Source organism: Thermobia domestica, chromosome 12 (assembly GCF_964235325.1).
Source record: "Thermobia domestica chromosome 12, izTheDome1.hap1.1, whole genome shotgun sequence".
In the NCBI taxonomy this organism is placed as follows: domain Eukaryota; kingdom Metazoa; phylum Arthropoda; class Insecta; order Zygentoma; family Lepismatidae; genus Thermobia; species Thermobia domestica.
Genome location: NC_137465.1, coordinates 88364114 through 88390811, shown reverse-complemented (window position 1 = coordinate 88390811; position 26698 = coordinate 88364114). Strand labels below are relative to the sequence as shown.

The 26698-nt window shown below is 35.8% G+C and overlaps 2 protein-coding genes across 2 annotated transcripts in view; one reads left to right on the top strand and one right to left on the bottom strand.

The window, feature by feature from the left end:
• LOC145666021 (putative gonadotropin-releasing hormone II receptor) overlaps positions 1-26698 on the bottom strand; it is a 683846-nt gene that overhangs the window by 291435 nt on the left and 365713 nt on the right. The gene's annotated exons all lie outside the window — the stretch shown is intronic.
• LOC145667127 (uncharacterized) lies at positions 9956-23948 on the top strand. The gene is made up of 5 exons (XM_081734871.1): positions 9956-10016; positions 16868-17067; positions 20035-20125; positions 21537-21655; positions 23574-23948. The coding sequence occupies exons 1-5, from the start codon at positions 9956-9958 to the stop codon at positions 23580-23582; spliced, it is 480 nt and encodes a 159-aa protein (XP_081590997.1). The 3' UTR covers positions 23583-23948.

The following is a 26698-nucleotide window of genomic DNA, read 5'->3' as shown; positions in this document are numbered from 1 at the left end:
GGAGGTCAAACGCCGCTGTAGCGGGACAGAAGATATGCTAGGCCTTTGGTGATGGTGTCATGACGACGCGGACAGTGCAGCGATGGTTTAACAAGTTTAAGGACGATGACGAAATACGCGAAAACACCACGTGCCGGAAGACCAACACATGTACAAAGAGGAACTGGGACTACAATTCAGTGTGTGCGGAGAAACCATTCGGCAGCACACCCATCAACTTGTGAAGCACTACTAGTTGGGTCGATGGGTCTCTCATATTTTGACTCCGGGCCAGAAGGCAACGCGGCAGTTGCCTGTGTTTATTTACTGTTTCGGAGCCATTTCTGGACAGGGCGTTGACATGTGATAAAAAGTGTGTCCTATACGAAGCTCCACGGTGCCGTCATCATTGGTTAGCATCCCATGAACCGATTTCAAAACAGCCGAAACCAGCACTGTACCAGAAGAAGGTCCTTCTGTGTGTTTGGTGCATCGTGCATCGGGAACTGCTACCAGCTGGTCAGAGTATCATTGCAACTGTGTAGTGTCAGCAGTTGAGCTGTGCTTAACAAAAACTCAAAACTCTGGAGTAATCACTTCTGAATTGCAAATCGGTCCTCGTTTACGGGACAACGCGAAGTCCCACTTGGCTAGGATGACTCAGGACACCATTTTTCGCCTTGGATGGGAAACAATATTGCAACCAGTATATTCCCCGGGTAATGCACCGTCCGATTATCACCTGTTCCATTCTTTGGACAATCATCTTAGAGGAAGCCAGTTCAAACCCCTAGTAAAAGTCCAAACTGCACCTGATACTTTCTTCGTTTCACGGCCCACCAAGTTCTACCGCGATGGATTGCATGGCCTTACAGAACGTTTTCAGAAGGTCGTCGATGCTGATGGGGACTATTTTTGATCTTCCAGGTTAGGTGACATATCGATGTTCGAAGGTGGTGGGTAAAAAAAGCAACAAAACTTTTATTGGTTACTTTTATATTTAAATTTAAGACCTTGTATACAGAACCTATCTACACAAGATTGATTTTCTTTGAAATTTCACTTAATTTCTTTACGGTTTCCTGACAAAAATATTTATTTATTGTTCGTGACTAAGAAAACATAATTATTTTATTACACTGAGTAGAAATAAAACAGAGAGCGAATGAAATCCAAATTGAATAAAAGCATTGTTTCTTCCCAAATTTTCCATCCTCTATGTCTTTTAAAACACTTGTTAAAGCATATAAAAATATACCGAACTTTCAAATCAGTTTAGTACCTTTGTTTTATGGCTGTATTTGTGGTACCTTATTAAAACGTTTGTCTTCAAACTGTCAACTAGAAATCGCAGTAAATTGTGTAATCTGCTGTCACAAAAAATATCCTATTTTTCGATCGGTATAAGGAAGAGATATTATACTATTTTTCGATCGGTATGGAAAAACAATATTTCTCCATACTATTTTACCATAAATTATTAACTGTCAATAAACTTTGTTACTTTTAAATGAATGAAACGAGATAATTTTACTACGATGTTTTAAAAGCTGGACATTTGGGGGGGGGGCAGGCAACCATTTGGGGGGGCCTGGCCCCGATGGGCCCCCCTTGGCTACACCCCTGTATGTGGGCCTTTCACCTGTGTGTTAATAATTCTTCTAGTAATATGGTAACGTTAAGGTAGGTTAACATTTCACATCCATTTATATGTAACAATAAATATAGAGAACAAATTCTTTTATTTATGGTATCTATTAATGACAGTATTCTATATAATTCCCTTCTCGTTTTGTAACATGCTCTCACAAAAATAGTTTTTTGGCTTTCCTTTGTGCTAAGTTTTAAATATTTTTTTCATAAGATGTTGATTTAGCAACCTTGCTCTCTATGACTAATGTTGCCAAATCTGAGAGCCTTTCCTGTCCCGTAGATGAACGTAAGTATGTTTTAATGAGTTTTAGTTTGCTGAAACTTCTTTCACAAGTTGCCACACTGCATGGAAGGATAAGGAAATTTTAAAAGCCACACAGACACTTTGAAGGCCATTTTCTGTAATCAGGTCGAGTATATTCCTTGGGGTGGACTTCTTGAGGTCCGGCAAGAATACAACAGCCTGGTCATTAAGACACTCAATTTCTACACATAATTCTCACAGCATTCAAATCGTCTTGGTATTTCAAAGCGATATGCGCGCACGATTTTTTCAGGTCCTCCGAAGGCATTTCACACAACTAGCTTCCTCTGAGGAAGCTGAAGTCCTTGTTTACTTCTTTCAGCCTGTCCATTCTACTAAAGAGTTCTTCCCGTAAGAGGTCAATAATTCTGAAGAAAGATTGTCTAAGGCGATCTTCTTCTGTAAAAAGTCTTGCTTCATCCTCTGCTGACATTCTCTACTTCTTCAAGATACACTTTTCTCTGAACTGATCTTCTACATCGATCAAATTAAAAGTAACCTTCGCTTCCTACAGCCATCTGTCAAATCCATAATTCTAAACCTAGAGATTGTGTTCAAAAGATCAGGTAACCAATCAAGAAACCTTTGCAAAATCAAATCCTCATCCTCAGTGTTTCTTCCAGACATGTTTCTAGGTGGGCACTACCCACCGGAGCTTTCAGAATGCTCTTCCAGAGGAGATCAAAATAATACGTCTATAATACTAAATAGAATAGTACCGTGTGAAAATAATATGTGCCCCTCCAAATACTAAGTGTGCCCCAAGGAACATTTTTTTTTCTAAAAGAAATACAGCTTATTCTGTATTTCTTTGTTATCTCCATTTATTTCATGCAAAACCAAGTCCCAAAATACTAAATTAATTACAAATTTCAGATCTTTGATTGATTTCCGAATTGCCCCCCCCCCCCCGTAGATCCGGCCCTGTCAACAGTAAACAGCAAACAAATCGACACATGTTTTTATTTATGGGCAAAACACTGTAAGGGTTAAAGGCGCACCCGAAAATACGCTATAGGTAGAAGAAACTAGTATAAAAATAGTGAAATTTTACCAACAGATAGATGACCTAAAAGTAGGAATCAATACAGTGAATTTCGAGTGTTTCGTGTTTCTGCCCTCAAAAGTTCAAGTTCAAAGATTGAAGTTAGCGCCCCCTAGCTACTTGCGATACACGTATTGTCTTATTTTACATATACAAGGTCTATGTATAATTTCATTCGCTTCGGTCCACTCTTTCCTGCACTTCTGCTTTATTATGTAGTTTTTTTTTAGGAGAGGACCTTGGCATCCACACAGTTTTTCCGCACAAACTACAAAACACGGGTTAGCATAATTTGTGTATTGTTTCTTAACACACTTTCGTTGCGATTCTCTATGTACGATAATTTAGGCACTTCGAAAGTATACTCATTATCACTTTTCATATTTCGTAATCAAATATTTGGAAGGGTCTTTGCCCCACCCATTTATTTCTTTATTTCAGGAAAATACGAAACAAGTATACCCTCATTTTACATCTACTAGGAACAATATATGTGCACAATTTCATCCACTTCGGTCTACTTCATACTGCGTTCGGGCGTCAACTTTCGAAATATTGGGTAGGGGCATTTGTCCCTAATAATTGTTTCTCCGCAGAAAATTTTTTAAAAAACACGTATTTGTGTATTTTATGTGTAGTATTTAACTGCCAAATTTTATCAAAATCGGAGTGTTACAGTTAGAAACTGTTACATAAAAGTAAAAACTTGTTGGAACTGTGAGTGAAATTCTTGTGTTGAGAGCCGAACGAGCAAGAAAATTTTTAACAACTCTATTGTTTGGAAACCGACAACTACATTGATTTAATAGGGCGTCAATAATTTTTAAATCATTTCTAGCACTGTTTCTCTCTTTTTCCTCTTTCGGCGTTTTCTAGTCATCAGCGCCCGGAACGACCGCCCCGCGCGTCCCTTCTAGCTACTGCTCTGCGAGCAACGGATCCGAGATTTAAGGAAACTAGTATAAAACGATTGACAATTTTCTTATAAATGGATATAAAACATTTTTAAACTTCTGCCAGTAACTTTCGGCTTTTATTATGTGAAAGTGGCCCAAAGACACCCAACTCTGCTTGTAAAATTATTTGACATCCCAAACGATTAATATGTATGATAATAATTGAAACAACGTATTATAATAATTATTTGTAGATAGCCACATGTATTCTATGTACAAGCTAAAAAACATTGTTACTTTTTCTTATCGTCTTGTATATTACTATATAGAATATTCTGTCAGTTTTTTTTAGTTATTTTTTAATCATTGTTTGATTCCTTCATTCATGTTGTTTCTTCTAGCTTCCGAAACCGTGAGAAATATATCTATCTGCAAACAGAACAAAGTGCATGCACGAGCCAATGGTGAGCACAGCTGACAACTGCGAAATGAGAACTTCCGGTGGTCCAACGCGCCTTGATGTATATAGAACTATACGCTCGCGACTGTCGCGCACCTACCGATGAAACCCTGAACTGCAGTTATACATAAAAAAGTTATCTCAGCACCGTTGGGACGACCAACGTCAACTTTCAAAGTTGATTTCTACGCACTAGTGGTGGTGAGGATCGACCATATATATCTACGTGCCTTCGAGTTGGTACATTCTTTTGCTCTTGCTATGAAGGCTCCTTGTGTAATTCTCATAAAAAGTGTCTATGACGTCTCAGGAACAATTCTATTCACTAAGGTACACTCATTACATTTAAAAGGATAACTCAGCAATTTTTCTTAAATAGGCTCAGCGAACAGAAATTTTAATGCTCTTTAATGCCCAGAGTTTAAAACCCTAAATTACGTTTATCGATTGTGATGCAACAATAAGGTAGCTGATTTTTCAGTTCTTTGACGAAATTGGGTATCAAATGTCTACTAGATAAAAGACAAAATTGTAGTAATGCTTTGTTTCCTTAATCTTTGATGCTTTGAATACCTTCAAGGACAAATTTCCTGTACATAGTTGCAGAAGAGAGTTTTCTTGCTCTCAACATGTCACAGTATAAGACGAATTGCACTGATAGAAGACGAGATAATCGCTTCGAGATAATGATAAGAGGTAATGAATAAGTCATTACATGAACCTACCTAACAAATACTATTTTCCAGATATTTGTCAAAACTATAAAAAAAGAAAGTGTTTATTATGGACAGTATTTAAAGACTTTTTCTTTAGTTTACATATGGCTAAACCTATCTTGAAACATTCCATATTTGTACATTCTTTGTAAGATTGTATTTCATATTAGGAAAATCGATATTTTGAATATTAATCTTTCTATCCACAAGCATGTGAAATATAAATAATCTTAATATGCATACTCTTAATGAATTGTATACAGAACTACATAAAATCAATTTTTCAATATTTACTCGTCTCAGTAGAAACACAAAGAAATATTTGCACTGAATCGAAAAGCTTTGTTCGCTAGTAGAAAATTACTACTAACTAAACAGAAAGTGACCAGGTCTTTACATTAACAACAATTTCACATGCTTTTAGTACATATCAAAGAACATGATTAGGTATTTTACAATAGAAATGTTTTTCAAATTTGGTGCAGTGCGCTATACTAAAGTAACTAATCTATTTTTATTTTCTGTACAACTGAGAAAATAAGTTCAGGTACATTTTGTACATTTATTATTCCATTCATGCTATATCGGAGAACAACATACAACCAAAATGTGATAGGTGAAACACTAATTAAATGACTAAAATGAATACTATTTACTTATAAATCATGATTTTCAATGCAAGTTAACTTGAAAAACATTCATATTTCAGAAACATGATTCTATCATTTAATGGTACATAAATTACAATAAACTTCCTAGTAATTAACGTTTCTCAGTTATTGAATGTATCGGTTTGAATCAGTTACATGCAACTTGGTAGTTGTAAATCTGTTCCCTCCTACGTATAAAAGATCTTGGTTTTGTAAAATGTAGGAAGACTAACAAGGAAAGCATAGTCTATATTTATATTTTGATATTATTGTTATGTAAATTTAAAAAAAAAGGCATGAAGAAATTTTATCGTGCAAGTTTATTTCAAAAAGCAATAAGTTAACAAATTATGTTGCAAAAATAAATTTACAGCTTCATCATAGGCTAAACATTTTAATACTGATATTATTATATATGAGGAAATTTGTGTGATATCTGCTCTTCAATTAGCATGTTACTTTGCTATGACTGTCAGAAATTAAATTTTCAGAAGAACCACGATGTTTAACGGCATTTGTTGATTGAAACCACAAAGTAATCAGCACACATCACACAGCACACAAAACATACCAGCCATAACACAGCACACAAAACATACCAGCCATAAGATTCAGAGTTTTTTGCTGTGACTAATACGCAAACCACATTTGAGAGACACGAGAAAATTTTAAAACCTGTATTAATCAAGCTTTAATTAAATGTGGTTTATTACCACATTCAATACGCTACTAAATGTGGTTTAATCCAACAGGACAATTTATAAAAACAAGATATAATTAACGAAACCAAAGCTTTCCTGTTCTATTCCTTGCACTGAACCAGATTTTTAACCCTATGATATACAGTACACTAATGATGTGTTCTTCTAATTGTATATCTATCTATCTATATCTATCTATCTATCTACCTATATATATATATATATATATACAGGGTGGGCCATTTTAATTAATCCACGGAAATATCTGAAAAATGATAAAACATAGAAGAAATGTTTCAAGTACACGTTATATATTGCTAAGGGGGAAACCCAATTCCGCCAAAAGTACCCCTCCCCGCCCCCACTAAATGGGGGTAACGGGGGGTAACTTTGAAATGTCAAATGGGAACATGGGTCGAGTAATACCTCGTTCGAAAGGCCTTGGAAAACTAAGTAACGTTGTACCAAAAGATGTTCCATATTATGCACCGGTTTCAAAATGGCCGCCATAATATGGTTCGGGAACTCCAGTACCCGTAGTGTGAAAACCATGGAAGTAAGTGAATGGAACAAAATTGAAATACGTAAATATCATAGGGCATATCGAACGGTGTGGTCCCTGTGATCCCAGTGGCCTCCCTAAAGGGGTCTTGGGGGCTAACTTCAAAATTTCAAATAGTAACATGAGTCGAGTGGTACCTCGTTCGATAAATCTTGCAAAATCTAACATATTGCAGGAGAAAACGATTGATGTGAAATGGCAGTGTTCTCAAAAGGCCGCCGAAACATAGTATCCGTGTCAGAGAAAAGGTTTAGTACCCGTAGTATGAAAGCGATTGGAGATAAATCAACAAAAGAAAAACTGGAGTAGCTAACTGACGTAAGGCACATCGAGAGGTGTTGTCGGGGTGACTCCAAGGGCCAACTGAAAGGTATCCGGGGCCAACTTGAAAATGTCAAATAGCAGCTTGAAGCGAGTAACATCACGTTACATAGACAAATTAATATCAAACAGCTTCTGTAAGAAAATTTTCGACATGAGACACCGTTTTCAAAATGATCGCAAAGACATGGTGACTGTGTCTAAGAAAACGTCTAGTGCCCATAGTATGAATACGGTTAGACATAAATGAAAATAACGAAAATTAAGTAGGAAAACCACGGAGGCGTTCCAAGGCTCGAGAATAATACAACAGAGATAAAAATATTAGAGTAAAATTGCCATAATGTATATAGAGAAATCCAAGTCCTGCAAAATAATCTCACCCTGCGCTCTGTATGTGAGTCGGGTGGAAAGTAAAGTGAAAGTTCAAACGAGAAATCTACTTTAATTCGTAAATTAAGGCTAACCTTACAAATAGGTATGGTGTGGTTGAAATATTTGTTTGTAAGGATGACGCTGAAGTGACTAAAAAAAGAGAAACTTTTATGCAATGCGTGCTGGTGTGGTTATTCAGAAAGCATTTCGGGGATATACGTACACACCGTTTCGTCCCTCAAGCTCACAATATGACATGAATGCTAATAGTTAATCAAAATGTAACTGTGGCCATCCGCGTTAACTTAGTGCACCAATTCTCTATGCATGAAGTCTGCCTCCCAAACAGCATTGGGTAGGTCAAGCGTACGCCCGAACCGTTGTCCGGTCGGACATTGAAATTTTGAAGTTAGCCCACAAGACCCCTTCAGGGAGGCCACTGGGATCACAGGGATTACATCATTCGATATGCCCTATGATATTTACGTATTTCAATTTTGTTCCATTCCTTTACCTTCCATGGTTTTCACACTACGGGTACTGGAATTTCCGAACCATATTATGGCAGCCATTTTGAAACCGGTGCACAATATGGAACATCTTTTGGTACAGCGTTACTTAGTTTTCCAAGACCTTTCGAACGAGGTATTACTCGACCCATGTTCCCATTTGACATTTCACAGCTACCCCCCGTTACCCCCATTTAGTGGGGGCGGGGAGGGGTACTTTTGGCGGAATTGGGTTTCCCCCTTAGCAATATATAACGTGTACTTGAAACATTTCTTCTATGTTTTATCATTTTTCAGATATTTCCGTGGATTAATTAAAATGGCCCACCCTGTATATATATATATATATATATATATATATATATATATATATAAGAAAACATCGAACTAACTTAGTAAGGTAATTAGCCAACAGGATTAGACTTTTCTTTTAGTATGTGTCAAAATTAGAAACAAATGTACACAGCATTTCAATAATCACCACAAAGAGAAACTATTTTAAACATTTATACTTTTTTTTTTCATTTTACTTGTATCACAATTAAACACAGAACACCGAGTGTGTGCAGAACCACATTACTTTCACTTTACTGTAGTCTCATTAGGTGAACGCTATTGAATAGAAAGTAAAGTGAGGTTGCAACATTAACCTGACCAATCACGGCTATTAGCAGTCGGTATAGTTGTGTCTTTTTTGTACATACAAGTATTTACTTACAAGCAAGGGGCGCGATATCGAGACTCAAATTGCTCAATAAGAGTTACATATACAGAAAGAGCATCAGGTAGTTAGTAAGTTACCAAATTATTAGCTGCAGTCCGTCAGTAGAGAAAAAGTTATGGCACTGTATAATTCAGAGCCTGGCGTACGAAAACCACGCAAAACTTAGCATTTGGCTTGTTTCTCTTTGTATTGACAAGAGATAATGAACTCTAACGTATTCCCATCACAGAACATGATGTTTGAAATAAGAAAATCTGTATGAGAACAATTGCCAGTGTTGCCATCCATAGAAATTACAGTGTTACCAGAATAAGAATACCTCGAAAAGCTTGCAAGCAAATAGTACGTGATCGGAACTTGAATTCAACAATATGGGTTATAAAGTATATTCTGAAAGAGCATCAATCATGAAGTGACCACGTTATTAGCTGCAGTCCACCGGTAGGGCAAAATTATGGGGCTGCCAAGTGAACATGAGGGACTATGGCAAACAGAAGGAATAACCTGTTTGTGTTATGCAATAGCAAATGGTATTTTTTTGGGAAGGGGAGATAGTTATGCAAATGACAGTGTTAAGCCACACAATTGATATGAAGAGCAGAAAATATCGAGTGATATAAACAAAAACAGTTAGTACAATATTCACATAGGACGATAACAGCGACGCGAAGAGATAATGTTAATACAAGTATATTGTAATGTTAATACAAGTATATTATAACTACTTTGATTCTTACAAACTAAATAACGTATTATGTAAAACGTAGTTCCGTGCGAACCACGAAAATATGATGTTACTAAACACCGTTGTGTTTACTCTTTCATTCGCTGCAAACCAAGCTTTTGGCGGTATTTTTATTCGGGCAACACTGTAATTTCTATGGATGGCAACACTGACAATTCTTATACAGATCTTCTTATGTCAAACATCATGTTCTGTGATGGGAATACGTTAGAGTTCATTATCTCTTGTCAATACAAAGAGGAACAAGCCAAATGCTAAGTTTTGTGTGGTTTTCGTACACCAGGCTCTGAACTATACAGAACTATACTAGTTAATATGAATTACCAAAATATTCTAAAAGACTGGGGTTTAGAAACCCTAATAATGAAATTTCAAGGTAAGTGGATAGTCAGTAAGTTTCAATATGTAAATTGAAGATATGTATTTCTAAATGTTTATTTGAATTGTATTACGCACAAGCAACAAAAGTCCCTTGTACGAAATAGTGTATTATTAAGCATTTATGACGCTTCCAAAATATTATTTTTATTATCACCAAATCAAAATACTTCAAAATAGAGACACGATGTGTTCACGCAATTGAGGGTAAGTTTAGAGTTTCTAGCCCGTTTTTACTCGGAATTACGATATTAGAACCTGTTTCAGTCACTGTTCTAGTCTAACTAAAGTCTTACCAGGTAATTTAAACTAACCTAACCTAACAATTTTTAATGTTTTAACTGCATTTTTGTAGGTTGGAAACTGGAGGGGCAAATCTAAACTTAAGCCCGAAAATGTACAGATGAAATTATATAAGGTATAATAATGATTTAAGACTTCTTGTAAGATGTTTGTGTGAAAAGTTGAGAGAAAGGTTATTATTAATGTGAGAGTTCGTACTATTTGGAAGAGGCTTAAGCTTTTGCAGAACGATTCGATGCTTGAGGATCATAGTGATCCTATGTTGATATTTCTACGTTGAGTTTTACTTAATTGGGCATTTATTCCGAAGTTGGACGTCCGATACTTTTCTACCAAAATTGCGTAAAAGCTATTAAAATGTATAATTTTTCAATTTCGCGAGTTGGGAGAAAGTGTAGGTTAGGTTAGGTTACGTTAGGATCTATAATAGAAGTACCCTTCGACGGGAGCTTCACGAAATTCAACACTGTCAGTTCACATCCCGTACAGCGATTCGGTATATTACCCGCAATATTGATATTATGAATGCTCGTTACTTTCCCACAATGCAACTATTCGGTTACCTTGCGCGAGGTAGTTCTCTTCGCTCGCTTAGTAGTCCCATGTTTATAACCAATTATATATAACAAATAGAGAGAGTGTTGTTGTATTATCCTTATATATTATTAGATCAAATTAAGATCAAATTATACGTATCTTCCGTGCAAGTTTCAAAATTTTGCTGAAAACGGACGTCCAACTTTGGAATTTAACCCCTTAATTGTTATACTTTGTAATTGTTATTACTTTCTACAAACAGTACTGGTGGGATCAAGAATTTTAATAATAATTCACCCTTAATTTTTACTAATTAATGCTGAACAAGCGACAGCGTGCGAAAGTATGGTTAGATAGGCTAGTTTAGGTATGTGTAGCAAAAAGAAAACACGATAGGTTACGATTTAATGCTTTTTAAGTGTGCTTCTGTCGCTTTCAAATTATTACAGAAGGCCTCTCTCTTTGTGTTACACTAAGTGGCACCACCTTTGCACTTTTAATTTAATTCATGATGGTGATGTCCAACTTCAAAGCACATAAATAACAGGTTTTGCAGAAACCATTTTCTTTTTAAATCCGATATGTTGTTTGAACCAGTTCATTTTTTAAAATATATTTAGGTTAAATTAAAGTGGAATAAACAAAGTCCCTATTTAAAACTAAGTAAAGGTGGGGCGCTGATTGGATTGAGTGCTCGGTTTTGACCTCAAGAAGTGATCTAACCCGATCAGACTCGGTCAGAGGTCAACTAATTCCTCAAATGATGTACCAGTAGTTCACAAATTATTTACCAGTCAGCCCATTCAGCAGTACTGAAGCTTGACCTAAGTTTAACCATTCAGTACCTTCGTACAAGGGACCATGATCTAATGAAACTAATATATAAACTTAGTTGATCTCACAGTTTACTGAAATTAGTCAAGTATTCATAATGATTTTGTATGTGATTGTTCCCACGAAATGGAGCTTATTTAGCTTTGGGGTTAACTGGTGTATCACCGGAACAGTTTTAGAAAATTTGCCAGGTCAGTTGGAATTTTTTTTTTTTTTTTTTGTTTGTTTGTTTATGAGCAAGAATGAGTGAAAGTCATGTAAGGGGAATAGTAAAAATGAAGAAATTGGTTATTTTTGATGTTGTAAGCGACACTGTATGTGGAGGCGGATGGACAATTTCGCGGAGGGATATAGTTGTTATGATGTAGTGGCGCGAAGAGGAGTATGAAAATAGCTCGTGTGTGTCAAGGCTGTCACATGTCGTGTGTTACGTACATAGAACTGTTCAAAAATAACGAGCGACAGTTGTTGAAATTTTGTGAAAGACCAGTATACTGAAAAAGTTGACGGTGTGTGGAAAATGTGGAAATGAATTGAATGAATTAAATGTATTATTTTACAGCGTCAGGGAAGAAGGAAAACCATTTAGAGGGCTATTTAGCTGAGTACTTGTTTAAGGAAAGAAGACCCCAAGAAACTGTTGTTCACGATTTTGAAGGTAAGTGACTTCTGTTTTTGCAAGTAAAGCATTATTAGTATGATACCATGGCAAGTGCTATTGAAATGTATATGATTGCGGAAACCAGATGTTTTCAGTACCCTCGATTACGCGTGTACACATCGTCGCTGACGCGCCTGCCCCCTTCGGGCACACTACCGCGCTGGTCCGCTAGCTCCGCCCTACCTTGGCTCGGTTAGATAGCATTCGTGCACTTAGTGGCCACCTAGCACAAGTTGGTTTGTGTTTTTTGCACTGTAGTTTTTTATGCCCTTATCCTAATGTGAGGTAATCTAATGTAAGTTAATGTAGTCCAACGAAATATAACCGTATACAGTACATTTTGGTACTTTCTTTCGATTTTAATACTGGTCCGGCGATGCGGCAGTAATGCCTTAGCTTTGTAATAAGCGAGAAGAAAATATAAACGTCATAGAAATTACAAGGTTCTAGAACACATGTCCCACTTCCCATTTAGCTGTAATAAAAACAGAAAACAACGTATCCTGCGGTCTTCTAACCCGCTTTCACTTGCTGACGATCGCTAGCAATATTATGTAAAATAAAACTTAAATTTTGGTACAGAAAGGAACCAACCTTGCTAACCTATATGGGGAACCTTTGTTCTAGAACTTCTTCTTAGCAATTATCTGGTTCACACGTTGCATTAGAACGTACGTTAAGTTAGGATAAAAGCCGGAAGTTTCAAACTTTTCATCGTGTCATTAACTGACAAAATAATGGAACTGGCGGTTGACGTGGAAAGTTGAAACTTGGCATACATATAGCCTTCAGAGAAAAATATACAGGATTTTTTTTTCTTTTTAGTAGGTGAAAAGAAAGAATGAGTAAAAATCCCATCTTATTTCGGTGTACTTTAAAAAAACAGTCTTAGGAAATTGTATTTGAGTAAAAACTTTACATTCGGTATTCATGTAGGGTTTTCATAAAATTAACTAAGTAAATCACCAAAACTATACATTTCCTAGTTCAGTGAGGTTGTTTGGGAAAGTGAAAAATCTTCCTTTGTTATTTATATGGAGATACCTTCTACAGCCCAAAATTATTAAAAATTATTAAGTTAAATTATGTAGCCCGAAGGTTAGAGTGATGCAGTTTGGCATGTTTGTAGCCTTCTGGAAGTAACTCACAAAAAATATCAAAAGTAAATATTTTTAGTTTTTAAAGTAATTCTAAAATAAAGAGAAAGATTTCCGGTGCTATTTAAATGCATGTTTGTTTTGGACATAAAATCTCATGTTTTAGGTAATTGAAATTGGAACAAAAGTTTGAAATTCGGTATGCTTGCAAGCTTTTGATAGCGATATGCAAGTTATTGACCAAAAACTAGTTATAGAGGGATTTTTTAATTTTTTTATTTTTATTTATTTATATATTATTTATTTTAGAAAACTGAAAACTCACAGTTATTTAATATCATATCTTCTACATCTCAAAATGCTTAGACTTTTCCTGAACATTTGCGGATGACATTTGGCATACTTGTGGGTTTATAAGGTGCGAGACCTCCAGCTAGCCGAAGGCTAGTCTTCAGTAACACGCACAGCTGCTGCACATGTTGGAATTGGAAGTCATCGATTGCGAGGAAAACAGAGCTAGTTGACATTTGCCTTCGAGTTTGACCGGGTTACTGTTTTTTCTAAAGGGGTTGAAATCGAGCTCAATAGCACCAGTACCCTCAAATTACTTTATTCCTTTTTTTAAAAAAAAATAGTAGGGGTCATCGTTATTCCACTTTAAACTTTATTTGTTGAGATTACATATTAATGAAAATGTCTGGTCCATATATACTTATTCAACAGTGAGGTTATGAAGGACGGGAAATACAGTTTAAGGTTGGACCTGAATCACTACTCGGTTTACATCCAAGAGAAATTGTTCTTCACCTGGACTTGAACTCGGGATCCCTTGATTAGAAAGGCGATGAGTTTATAGACTAAACCTTAGGACACGTGATAGAAATATGTTTAACCGATTTGCATACTTGTGCATATTTTCCGTCACTTCAGGACAACTGCATAAGTGAAATCACTTTACAGACTTATAATTGAAATAAGGGGACACGGTGGCTCAGTGGTAGAGCGTTCACCTCTGGTGCATGGGGTCCCTCGTTCCATCCCAGCTCGCGCCAGTGGGCCGTAACCGTGTGCGTAGGTTTTTCGGGGTTCTCCCATTTCCTCCTACTTTCTCCATTCCACCATTTCAGTCATTACTCATCATCACCGTCTCTCTTAGCTTCGGTGTATAAGCGTGGCACGTTAAACTAAATATTTCATTTCATAATTGATATAAATGGACAATTTCAAAAGATTATACAGATTACAGAAGATTACTTTAATTCAAGTAGTTCACTGCATCCGAAGTACAGCGTCCTAATTTAAATTGCTTAGAAGTGAATAAAGATACTAATAATTTGTGTTCACTCTGGCTGTGAACCATTTATTTTATATTTTAGGCTTAAACCAATTGGATTTTTTAAAAATTTAAACCATCTTGGTTTACACCAACCAACTCTGATAGATAATAATCAAAAATACACACAGCTAGTTTTGTGACTGCTTCCTTGAGTTAGTTACGTTTTTATTATATTCGTTTCGTGCCTATTCATTATTGAGGGACTTACATATCCAGATAGTTTTGTGACCTCTGGCGTAGGGTAGTTACGGTTAGGTTATGCTCGTATTGGGCTGTTGCGTTTTGGGCTACCAGATAGAGATTTCACTTCCGAACCATAGTGCAGTCCAACTCTAAATGCAGTAAGATGTATTATTTCTACACTGCTTCTTACCGGGACACTAGCTCTTGTATACGGATCTTAAACAATCTTCCTGTACTTTACTGGAGTTCCATTTTCCTTTCATATACCTCCAAACTTCCTGACTTGGTACTCTGTCTTACGTCTTTGCCCATTCAGTAAATACTGCATCCTTATTGCTTTCCCTGACGCTTTTCCATTGTTTGCTTTAATAAGATTGCATCTACGGGCGTCGTTAGCGTGACGGGAACATGCCCCCCCGTAATTTTCTGTGTCGTGTATAAAGTTACCAGCTGGCCAGTATTTTATTTATTTTTTTATTATTATTTGCACTGCATGAGTTACGGTATATCATTAATTTATTTCGATAAAATTAAACCAAATCATAATATGTAATTAGAAAATAACTTGCACATGTGAGATATATCATGTGTCCCCCCCTAATATTTAAGAGCTAATTACGCCACTGATTGTATCAGTTGTACTCATCTGTAGCATGGATTCAACTGTTGTTTTTCTTTCTAAATCTTCATCGTCCAAGTGTTTATTGTATGTGGCATCAGCTTGATTCCTCGGTAATTTTCACAATTTTGTACATCTTCCTTCTCTTTGTATATAGATACAGTACTACTCTCTCTCTCTCTCTCTCTCTCTCTCTCCACTGACTTGGCATTTTTCTCTTGTCTGTAAACTGTTTTCATTAGATCCCATAGTATGCGGTAGGACAACTTCTGGTCCTAAGCACCCATGTTTTAGCTTGTAGTTGCTTTCCCTGTCTTCATTTTCTTTAAAGCATATTCTACCTCTTCTCAGCTTATTTCTGAGATCACAATAACTGTAACTCCCAAGATTTGGTGTTCCATTACAAAAGACCTGTCTTTGGTTTTCTTAATTTAGCAGCTGTTTCTTTGTTGATTCTTCTCCATCAACATACAGGGCATAACTGCGGTACATGAAGCTAGATGTTTATACTTCATTCCTGTTTATTCAATTAAAAATATTTTTGCAATAGTAATTATGCTTTCCTCATTAGCATTGACAGATCCTTCATTCCATTCACATATTGAAGTCATCAAAAAAAAAGATTTTCCGAAATACCAAACAAATGAAGAAATAATATCAAGAGAAAAGGCACAGAACAGTACCTCCTTAGTTCTACTTTGCCTCTTCAGGACAGACCTTCAGTTATTTGTATCCCAACTTCCAAGTAGGATAAATACTTTTTCTACATGCAATCACTAAGCTGTATTTCCGAATAGTTTTTTTTTAAAGTGCCATTTGGCTTAAAGAAGCTGACCCACAACTGAAAGATAGGAATATGGGAAATATGTCGCTCAGGACCTATATTTTAAGATGCTAACCGGTTTGAATGACATTGATGAAAATAGCTAAGACGTGACAAAAAGTTGAACATATTTGTATAATCTGCCTAATTTTATCATGTCGTTTTATAAAATTAAATTGAAAGAATGAAGAGTTGCAGGATTCAAAATTTTTTTCTTATTTCAGGGAAGTTTTATTCATATTTCTTTACTTCCTTAGACCTTCTTCACATCCAGTTTGTTTTGCCTAGCGCTTGTGGTGTGAGGAGTGACGGATTCGATTCCCGAAAGGAGCTCAAAATTTATGTTCACCCAGCATCGTGTACCTTAGATTCCGATATAATCTTTATATTGTTCGTTAAATAGGAGCTTTGTGCAATCTGTGTATTTCATTGAACAAACATTTGTTATTATTTCAGAGGAAGAAATCGATGATGAGGCATTCGAAAATTTAACTGTGGATGCAATAAAGGAATTAATTCCTAAAGTTGGACCACGAATGAAATTTATATCAAAATATAAATTGTACAACGAACAGAAGATGAAATCTCCTACTTCTTCATCCCCTGTGTCTTTCCTGTCACACAGCTCAGAACGCAGTACCTTTAGTGATAGCGAGGTAGAAATAACTGATATCTTATTATTTTTCTCAAATATAATCGTACTTTGTTATCATTGTACCTGTAATACCGTATTCATAGGTGTATTGTCAACCGTATTACGATTTTAATCGGTAGAGAAAGTGTTGGATATAATACTCACTATTTTTTTCAGCAAAGTGTTTTACTTGTAAATATAAACACCTTACAGTGCCCAAATTAAAATATACGCGCCTTTGACGTGGGAGACCGGGGTTCGATTCCCGGCGGGAGCTCATGAGGTTCGGATTCCTCGTTAATCAGTAGGTCCACTTCTCATATAGCCTCGCTGCTGAACGGGACGTTAAACTCAAATTAACCCAAATTAAAATATATTGGTAACAGTTTCAATGTACTTCTGACACCATCCTCAAATAGAGGAATAGAATGAGAAAAGGCTACCACTATTTTTCCATTCTATTCCCTCTCTGAAGATGGTGTCAGGAATATACCGAAACTGTCAGGAAGATGTAATTTTAATTATTACACTTTAATGTTTTAAAATTTGTCTTTTGCGTTCAGTTACTTATGGTACTTGCATTTTGTAAAGATTAGTCCGTGTCAATGTGTAAGTGTAAAAGTTGATGCTTCGCAAAAGAAAGAAAAAAATGAAAACAATTTTGTACGTTTAATTCACTCGTAAAAAATATTAGCAAGCTTTTTCCAAACCCAGTCATACTATTACTAACTCAGAACAAAACAAGGAAACTAATGATTTAAATCTTTTCTTTGTTGCCCTCCTAGTTTTTTCAAACTCGAGTGCACATGCGAGGTCTTCAGTGCTTGTGTGGTTAGTGACGCGCCTTTGGCGCGATAGACCCGGGTTTGATTCCCGGCGGAAGCTCATGTTCCGATCCGACATTAAGCTGTAGGTTCACGTCTCATATAGCCTCGCTACTGAACGAGACGCTAAACTTAAACCAAGAAATCGAATGCACATACTTTCTTCAACGCAGTAAATTAATATTCTGAACGAAACGTTAAATTGTAATCCATTTCAGATGATTCCAGGAAAAAAATCCGTAAAAGAGACAATGTTTAAAAATATAATAATTATCCATGTAATAATGTTTGCAATTTAATACTTAAATTATAGCGCACAGTGCAGCAGTTTTACATGTATTTAAAGATAGCAGAAAAATGTAAATGTAAACTTAATTGTAAGTTTGGTAAATGAAAGAGATACAAGAACTTACGAGTACGAATATCATATTGAGAGCCCTAAATGTAGCGAAAGTCCCGAAATGACGGTTTGATTTGATTCTCTAACAGGTTCTTCTAGTCTTAATAAATATATCTCTGTTTCACCAAGGTATATCTCTGTCCTTAACTGCATTCGACTTGATAGATACCAGATTGTTTCAGAGGGTCAATCCTCTGAGAAATATATTATGTTTTCTGAAAGAATATCGGAAGCGTCGATGAAATACCTTCTGAGAATAATTTTTATTTGGTTAGATAATATTGGAGAATATGGAATACCTATCAAGTTTCTAGTTAGTTTACTTTCATTTTTACAATAACGCAAAGATTGAACAAGTTAATACAGCCAGTTTTTTCAAGGTTCGGTGATCATATCAATTTTCATGCTCGATGTTGTATTGCAGATCGTGATTTTGGGTACTTAATGTAACAGCAATCAAAATAGCCAAATGTTCCTTTTTACTAAGTTGAAAGACATAGATTTGGCCTTAGTGTAAGTTATTTAGTTAATTGTAGTTAAATGTCCCATTTTAGCATTGACGCTATATTAGACGTGAAACTACATTTTAAAGTGAAATCAGAAACACTGTAATGTGTTCGTTGCTCTTCCACTGATAATTGAACCCGGGACTGCGTGAATTATTCACGCACTCTATTCACTAACAGGCGAGGAGGGCTTCAATGTAAGTTTTGGCATGATGTTACTAAAATGTATTGTATTCCTCTATCCCCTTTTCATCATTCTCTCCATCCATTCTTTATCCCCATCTCTTCTCTTCTTTCCTACGACTTTGTTACAAATATTACTACTTGCATCGACATGGTATGCAAATTCTGTCGGTAGTGAATTCAGTGTGAAATGACCTAATAGCTATTTTTCCACCATCCAGAAACCAAGAAAGTTATCTACGTAAAAATGTATTTCCAATTATATGAAAACGTATTCTTTCCATTGGTTATGGTTCCAATTTGGTGCAAGTTTGGCAACATAACCATTTTGAGATACGAAGAGCATTCATTTTTCACATCTTGTACTTTTCCTTTTTATAAGATCGCATGCCCCTAAAACAATCTGTGCTTCAGATTTGAGGTTTTGTTTATTCTATAGTACATCTACCATTTTTATTTATTTCAAGTATCAGTCTACTAAATTGACTTCATACACCGTTGTCACTCATTACACTTGCACACACACACACACTTTGTTTTAAGCAAACTTTGTGAATTTTATGTACAAATTCTGCGCATCCATGGGAATTGATGACTAACTCTCTCTCTCAGGTAGCAAGTTTTGAAGTTTGTTAGACCTTTCAGTGAACAATGACAAGCACTTAAAAAAAAGTACTTATTGTTGCTGTTACAAGGGTTATTTTGAGATAGCCGGACTACAAAAGACTAATCTTCATTTTTGTGTCAGGTAACATTGGAGCAAAAGTTTAAACAAATTATAGATGGTGGAGTGGGGACCATTGGTTCACTTAACATGAAATGCCACAAACTGAACTAAAATGCATTAATAAAATTGACATGAAACTGGTTATGATCAGCACACGTTCAAGAAAAGGCATCTTGAAGTTGTTGAATCTGTGCGTTGTCATAAGATAAAAAATAAAAGTAACGGCAATCAACAGTTGTTAACACTTTAAAGGAAATTACGCGCGTACGCAGTTGCGCTATGTAATTATATGCATTTATATTTTTTAATCATTGTATTTAATGAAGCTAATAATAAACTTTTATTCCAGGTGACAACTATTTCCTTTTTCCCTAGTGTTGGTGGTGGAGATAGGATAAGCAATGCAAATGGAAGCACATTGTATTTTTACGAGGAACCTTGTGAGTAGATTGTAATTCTATCTCAATGACTTACGTAGAAAAGTATTTTTAATTAGACACATCCAACTAACACCGCTAGAAAACATGTTTAAACATTTATTTTCGGATTAATATTTATCTGTTTTATTGCATGAAAATGAAAAATGAGCATGGAAAAATGGTAATAGTTAAAGATAAGCATTTTGTGTACTATTGCAGCTAATAGTTAACCGAGCGAGCGTGTGTGAGTGGTTAGCGTATGCAGAGGTCCTTGGTTCGAATCCTGAGGCAGGCCATCGTAACAATTGTTTTCCAGGGTTTTTCTTAGTTTCATTAGGCATATGTCTGGATGGTACCTTGAATATATGACCCGCCTCGCCGACTTCGAAGCTCCTTTCCTTCCTTTGTTGTTATTTGTTTCAATGTGAAATGCCTTTCGGCTGTATTTGGAATGTTGTTAATAAATAGGTAAGATAATTAAAGGGTAAGTGTCCCAGTCGCTCGTATAAATTGAAATAGCCCTTATTTCGAGAACTTTCCTACCGTCCTCCCGCATATGAGAAACTTATTATAAAATGCAAGTGACTTTTAACTGAATTTTTTTTTAAGAAAAAAGGAAGAAAAGAAACAATATATACTATTTTTCTTTCTTTAAACAGATTCCATGATCAAAGCATCAGGTTGCTGAGATACTTTCCTCAAATTGTTAAAAAAAATGGTGTAAGACACAGTGATGCGATGAGCATTCACAAGTGAGTTCAATTGTGTCTTCAAATGAATATATAAATATTGTTAATTTCTTCCTTACTTCTTATTTCTTATCTTGAGTTGAACATCTCTCGCATTTTATAACATGTTATTAATATACAGAAGATTCGCGTGAACATGCCAGTCGAAAAGCTCTTGAAATATTACACTACTATAATATATATTAGCAATTAGGACAGTGGTAAGTTGCGTATTCATATTTTATGATTTTAAACTTTTAATTATATATTCCAGTAGAGAAAATTATCGTTTTTCGGATGTAGACATTATGTGAGTTCCCTTGAACTGGGACAGAGGTGTAGTGACCTGGAAATATTTCAGTTCTTGCTTCCATTATCCTGGTACGACTAAGGAAAACCTCCATCAGAATGGCAGTCCGAGCAGGCCACTTTTGTTTCAATTCACTTTTAAAGCGTGGGTGCAAGTATTACTTAAGCGCAGCCGTTACATGGGTATATACGGTCCACTCCTGGTTGTGATTTGTAAAAGAAAATATGTCAAAGTGTGAAGTCCTAACGCTAGCATGCATTTCTGTTTGCTTAGGGTGATTGCTTTACGTGTAATGAAGGTACTTCAATTAATTTATTTGAGAGAGAGAATAAGGATAGGTTAATATAGAATTCTTACAGTATTATTTTATTTATTTATTTATTGTGTATTCCAGTTGATGTAGTATGTGGTTCGGCAGGATCAAGAGATACATCCACAGATGTAGATATCTGCAAAAATAGCCCGTTGATGGAAGACCCCCAAGTGAAGGAAAGTGCAGCAAAAGAGGAATTCGTAAGTTTTCACAACACATTGTTCCTGGTGTAAAATTACCTTGTATTTCACGTAAAGAGCCCATGAAATTGATGAAAATTCACATCCAAAGATATATTTTCACTTGAATGGTTCTTCACAGATGAAATAGACAAATAAAACTGATTGTAAGTGTCCGTTTATCCTCAAAGAGACTACCTATTCTTCGTATTTCCATAGAAGATTTACGTATATATAAGTATGTTGGTATAGCTTGTGTAACCGTTACTAGATTTAAAGTTTAATTTTCCAGATCGTAATAATCAGTTAGTCACACATCTTTTATGACCGCAAGAGTGAGCATGTGTTTGGTAGGACGAACTCAATGTAAACATAACTCATATTATTTATAACCTTATTTAATGTACTCATTTGATACCACATTCATTCAAATCGGCTCTTAGACTGTTATTAAACTCTTCTACGTGTACGTTATCAGGCATGGCGTGGGGGACCCGGGTTCGATTTCCAGCCGGAGCTCATGTGGTTCGGATTCCACGTTAATCAGTAGGTCCACGTCTTATATAGCCTCGCTGCTGAAAGGGACGCTAAACTAAAAACCAACTCTACGTTATCAGGCAGGACGGTCGCCCTGCAAGCAAGGCTTTAAAAAGTAGATCGACTAGTGCTTACGCTTCTAGAATACAAAAAATGGCATTTCGGCGTTGTTCGTTTACGAAAACTACGAAACAGATATGAATGAAATTTAAAACATTTGTTTTCTGGTAGAAAAGATTGCAAGTGACATCAAAATAAAATTTCCATGTGAAAAATTGTCAAAGTTGTGATGCGTTGAAAATGAAATTCTTTTTCAGGTAATCACCAGAGATAGCAAAAAAAAAAAATAAATAAATAAATAAATAAATAAATAAAAAATAAATAAATAAATAAATAAATAAAAAATACTGCACCCATTTCGACGAAATTTGGGACATATGTGTACTTTTACACATACATGCTCATGCTAGTTTTTGTTTTTCGTAGAAAACAAGAATTTCTTTTTGTAAATTTTTGAAATAAAATTCGTCTGGTTATACGCATTCACGTTTATGTGATCTTAACATAAGTGATATCAAATTATTTTATAGTTTTGCTTTTGTTGTTTAAGTTTTGTTTTATTTCAAATTCTATGATCACAAGTACCTTGTTCTAGGACTTGCAGAAGATTCTGAATAGTTCACTGCAAGGAAAAGAAGTATTATCTACGCACAAGAATTTGGGACATCTTAATAGCAGAGCTCGCAGTTTATTAACAGATGTCATCGTTCGATATATTGGCACAGATAAAAGGTACAGATCGTTTCGTTAAATTTTGTGGTATCGTATGTTAAAGATAATGTAAATGCAATAGTCTTAAATATTAAGTAATTGCTGTCCTATACATTTATCGTCTTCACTAAGAATTCCGAGTAGAATCTCGTTTTCACATGGCACATATTTGACGGTATTGATTGCGTTTATCACCGTGACAGTATTTTTCACTTATGATCTATATTACAAGTATGTTTGTAGTTGTGTTTTTAGGATTAATTTGGTCTCAAAATGCATTGAAATTATCAAAGCAAAAGTTCAAACGCATTAATTCGTTAGTTGCTCATTGTGGTACACAACAATATGGATCAGTTGGAATTTGAAAGTGTTCTGATGACTGCATAGCACCCTTTGGATTGATTAATAGCTGTTTGCAGTAACTTGGAACACGTTGAGTTGTATTAAATATTACAGTTCGTTTATTTGCCTGACTTAATGAAACTAAACATTCACTTCTTTCTTTAGTGCCAGTGTTACAAAATTTATAAACAAGTGTTTTTTTTTTCCTCCCCAATGGAGCGTCGTCTCTTAATATTTATTCAAACTTCTATGGGAATTGCTTTGTGAAATTTCATTTTCTGTCTTACAGGATCAGTAGACAGTCATTCATTTCAATAAGTGAGGCGATTGTACGATTGTTTCCGGCTGAAAACAAGGTTTGTGTAAAATTCAGTTAGGTGAGGGAATTCTTGTATATTGCTAATTTTTCGTTTTTCTTTGCGTTCACTGGAAAAATTTTAAAAATCGTGGAGTATTTTATGATTCTTTGAAGAGTGTGCGGAAACCATACTGACAACTTTTGGAGATAATAGCTGATGTACTTCTAAGCAAAAATGATCCCATAAGAATATGTTCAATTTTCAACGGTCTGATAGTTACAGGTTGGTAAATATTTTATACAAATTTGTTCAGGACAAAATTTTATTACTCATCCTGTATGTACTTTAGAGAGATGACGCATGGCGTATTTGAACGGCAATGGAAGTACCTTTCCACTGATGTATATATGACGATAGTGGAGTTGGAAGGGAAGTTGTGGAGGAAGAAAAAACTTTTATTTTTCTTTCTGATACTGTAGTGTATATATATATATATATATATATATATATATATATATATATATATATATATATATATATATTAAAAATTTGCCACCCTCTATATCTTTGAAACGACTGCGAATATGAGAAAAGGCAAAAACACGTCTATCATTATTTTAAGGGGCTTGAATTTTGAGCTATAAAAAGTCCACCCCAGGTACCCCCCTATGGAGGTACGTGGGTCAACTTGAAAATTTTAAATGGTAAAGGGCGCGGTGGCTCAGTGGTAGAGCGTTCACCTCCGGTGCTTGGGGTCCCGGGTTCAAACCCTGCTCCCGCCATGTGGACTTTGTGGTGGACTCGTGCTCGTGGGTTTTCTCGGGTTCTCCCACTTTCTTCATTCCACCATTTCATTCATCTCTCATCATCACCGTCTCCTTTAGCCTAACCGGCATAACCGTGAGACGTAAAACTCAAAGATTTCATTTCATTTCATTTCATTTTGCCATATTTCTGCTAGGTGCTATGGTGGCCATGTGATCACGTGACTGCTGTCAAGTACTCATACGAGAAAGTAGAGAACCTTGTGGAGAAATCACTATTGGTATAGGCGCGGTCCTTGTGTATTTCTCTATTTCTTATTACACTTTCGTCTTTGCGTCCCTGTATGACGACTCCATAAATGCGAAAGCGCTTGGAAGTTTGTTTTATATTTGCGTGTATTTTATCAGTTCCACTCTAAGTAATTGTTTTTTACATGCCTACTTTGGGATTTCTTTTTCAATCAGACATAGTATTTTCTGAAAATGGATACTATAGTGGGGTGAATGCCATTGATGTTCATAACTTGATTAAAAACGCTCTGTTGAAACAAAGATTATTTAATGAACTTCAAAGAAAACTATACTACCAAACTTTTGTATAAAGAGAAGAAAGCATAGAACATTATATCATCAAACAGCGTTAGGTATATGTGACAACAATTTCTTTTACTTTTCAGATCGACATTGATTTTGGCCAGTTATATCCTGGGAAAGATATAACATTTTTTTCAACGTAGAATGCAGACTTAAAGAAGATTCAGCATATACTTACCACGACCAAATAAACAACAAATGACGGAGCCACATTAGTAGAACTTTTGCTGCAGGAGAGCATCAGGGAAGGTAATTATTTTTCTTATTAAGGGGATCTTCTACCTCTTCGCTTATGTTTCTAACTTCCCATTTGAAAACATGTAAATTTTAATATGGTAATTTCTAACAAAGTATTGTAGGTAATGACTTAAAATTTTTAATACAAATAGACAAGACCGATATAAATCCAACCACGGTCTCCAATTTACGTTACATGCGTTAGATTAATTGCAATATATTCTTCAGTAAGTTTGGCAACAGAGAATAAAAAGTATGCTGCAGAGGGAAGAGGGCTGACCATCTGTTTGCTTGTTAGCTGCTTTAAAAAGGACGCTCTTACCAGAAAAATCAAGTTGTGATTCTCACTTCTCAGTGGTTAGAATGGTCTGGACTGGAAGAGCCCAAAACCACTTCTTTCTTCCTTTCACGGTTTTTTGTTTCTTCCACCCCCTGCTGTCACAAGAAGACAACTTGTTTCGGAAAGCATTTTGAATTAGTAGCGAAAAGCCAAACGAATGACACCACGGACGGATTAAAGGGAGGGGCGGTCACTCCCTCCGAGAACATTTGAATACTTTGAATAATCGGAGTAAGAAACTAGAAATTGCGTAATCTAATAAGAAAAGTTTTTTGAAGTATACAAATCAAGACGCATTTTAAGTGTTACAGCATTGTACTCTCATCCCCTCCCCTCCCAATTCCCTTCTGAAGAAGTTCTCTTTTGTTTCTCTGTTCCATATTAGCCTTTACACTTACACTTTCATTATCCAGTATTGATTTTTACCATACCATCTGCACAGAAGGCGAATAAGGTTTACGAGTCCTTCCTGCCCCCTTTTTTAAAAATTGCTAATTATAATAAAATTTATCGAAAACAATTCATCTCAACGATAGAGACTTATACACATTCATTATTGCAATTTTAAAATAAACTCGCCGCCTGTCGCGTATGCTAGCGATCTAATATATACAAATAAATGAAAAGTTAGTTTGAAGCCTTATGTATTGTTTTTCTGTAAATAAGTCCGAATTCATATTTGTTTCTATTGTTGCATCGACAAAAGTGAGTGCCAAATCGATTTAGGCTCGTTGGTCTTTGCGAGGTCCCTCAAGATGCAAGGCCGTGGGCTGTCGCCCACCACTTGAAACGCCACTGCACTAGAGATCTGCACGTGCTCGGGCCTACAAAGAATGTATCACTTCGGGTCCGGGAGAGGTTCGGGCAGTAGCGTCATTTCAGATTTGGATTGGGGGGCCAAGACCCCTTGATATATGTAAAATTTCGCGTTTTTCACTGATTTACTACTATTCTATTGATAAAATCTATATAAATCTCAAACTCAGGGGATGCAAATGCCTCTCCCTGTCCCCCTAAATGACGCCCGTGGGTTCGGGCTGTGAATTTTTAAATATACAACCATATTTCTCGGACATTTTGGGCCTAACTTTGTAAATATAGTGTAAAACGATACAAATTGCACCGTTCTTTCTGGAGGCCTTTAAAACACAACTGCAAAATCAAACCTCGAATTACTGTA

Bases quoted from the DNA above. Each gene is read 5' to 3' on its own strand.
- LOC145667127 (XM_081734871.1), top strand. From the start codon at position 9,956: ATGAATTACCAAAATATTCTAAAAGACTGGGGTTTAGAAACCCTAATA. The intron at 10,017-16,867 runs GTAAGTGGATAG...TTATTATTTCAG, and splicing joins CCTAATAATGAAATTTCAAG to AGGAAGAAATCGATGATGAG. The intron at 20,126-21,536 runs GTGAGTAGATTG...TGTGTATTCCAG, and splicing joins GTATTTTTACGAGGAACCTT to TTGATGTAGTATGTGGTTCG.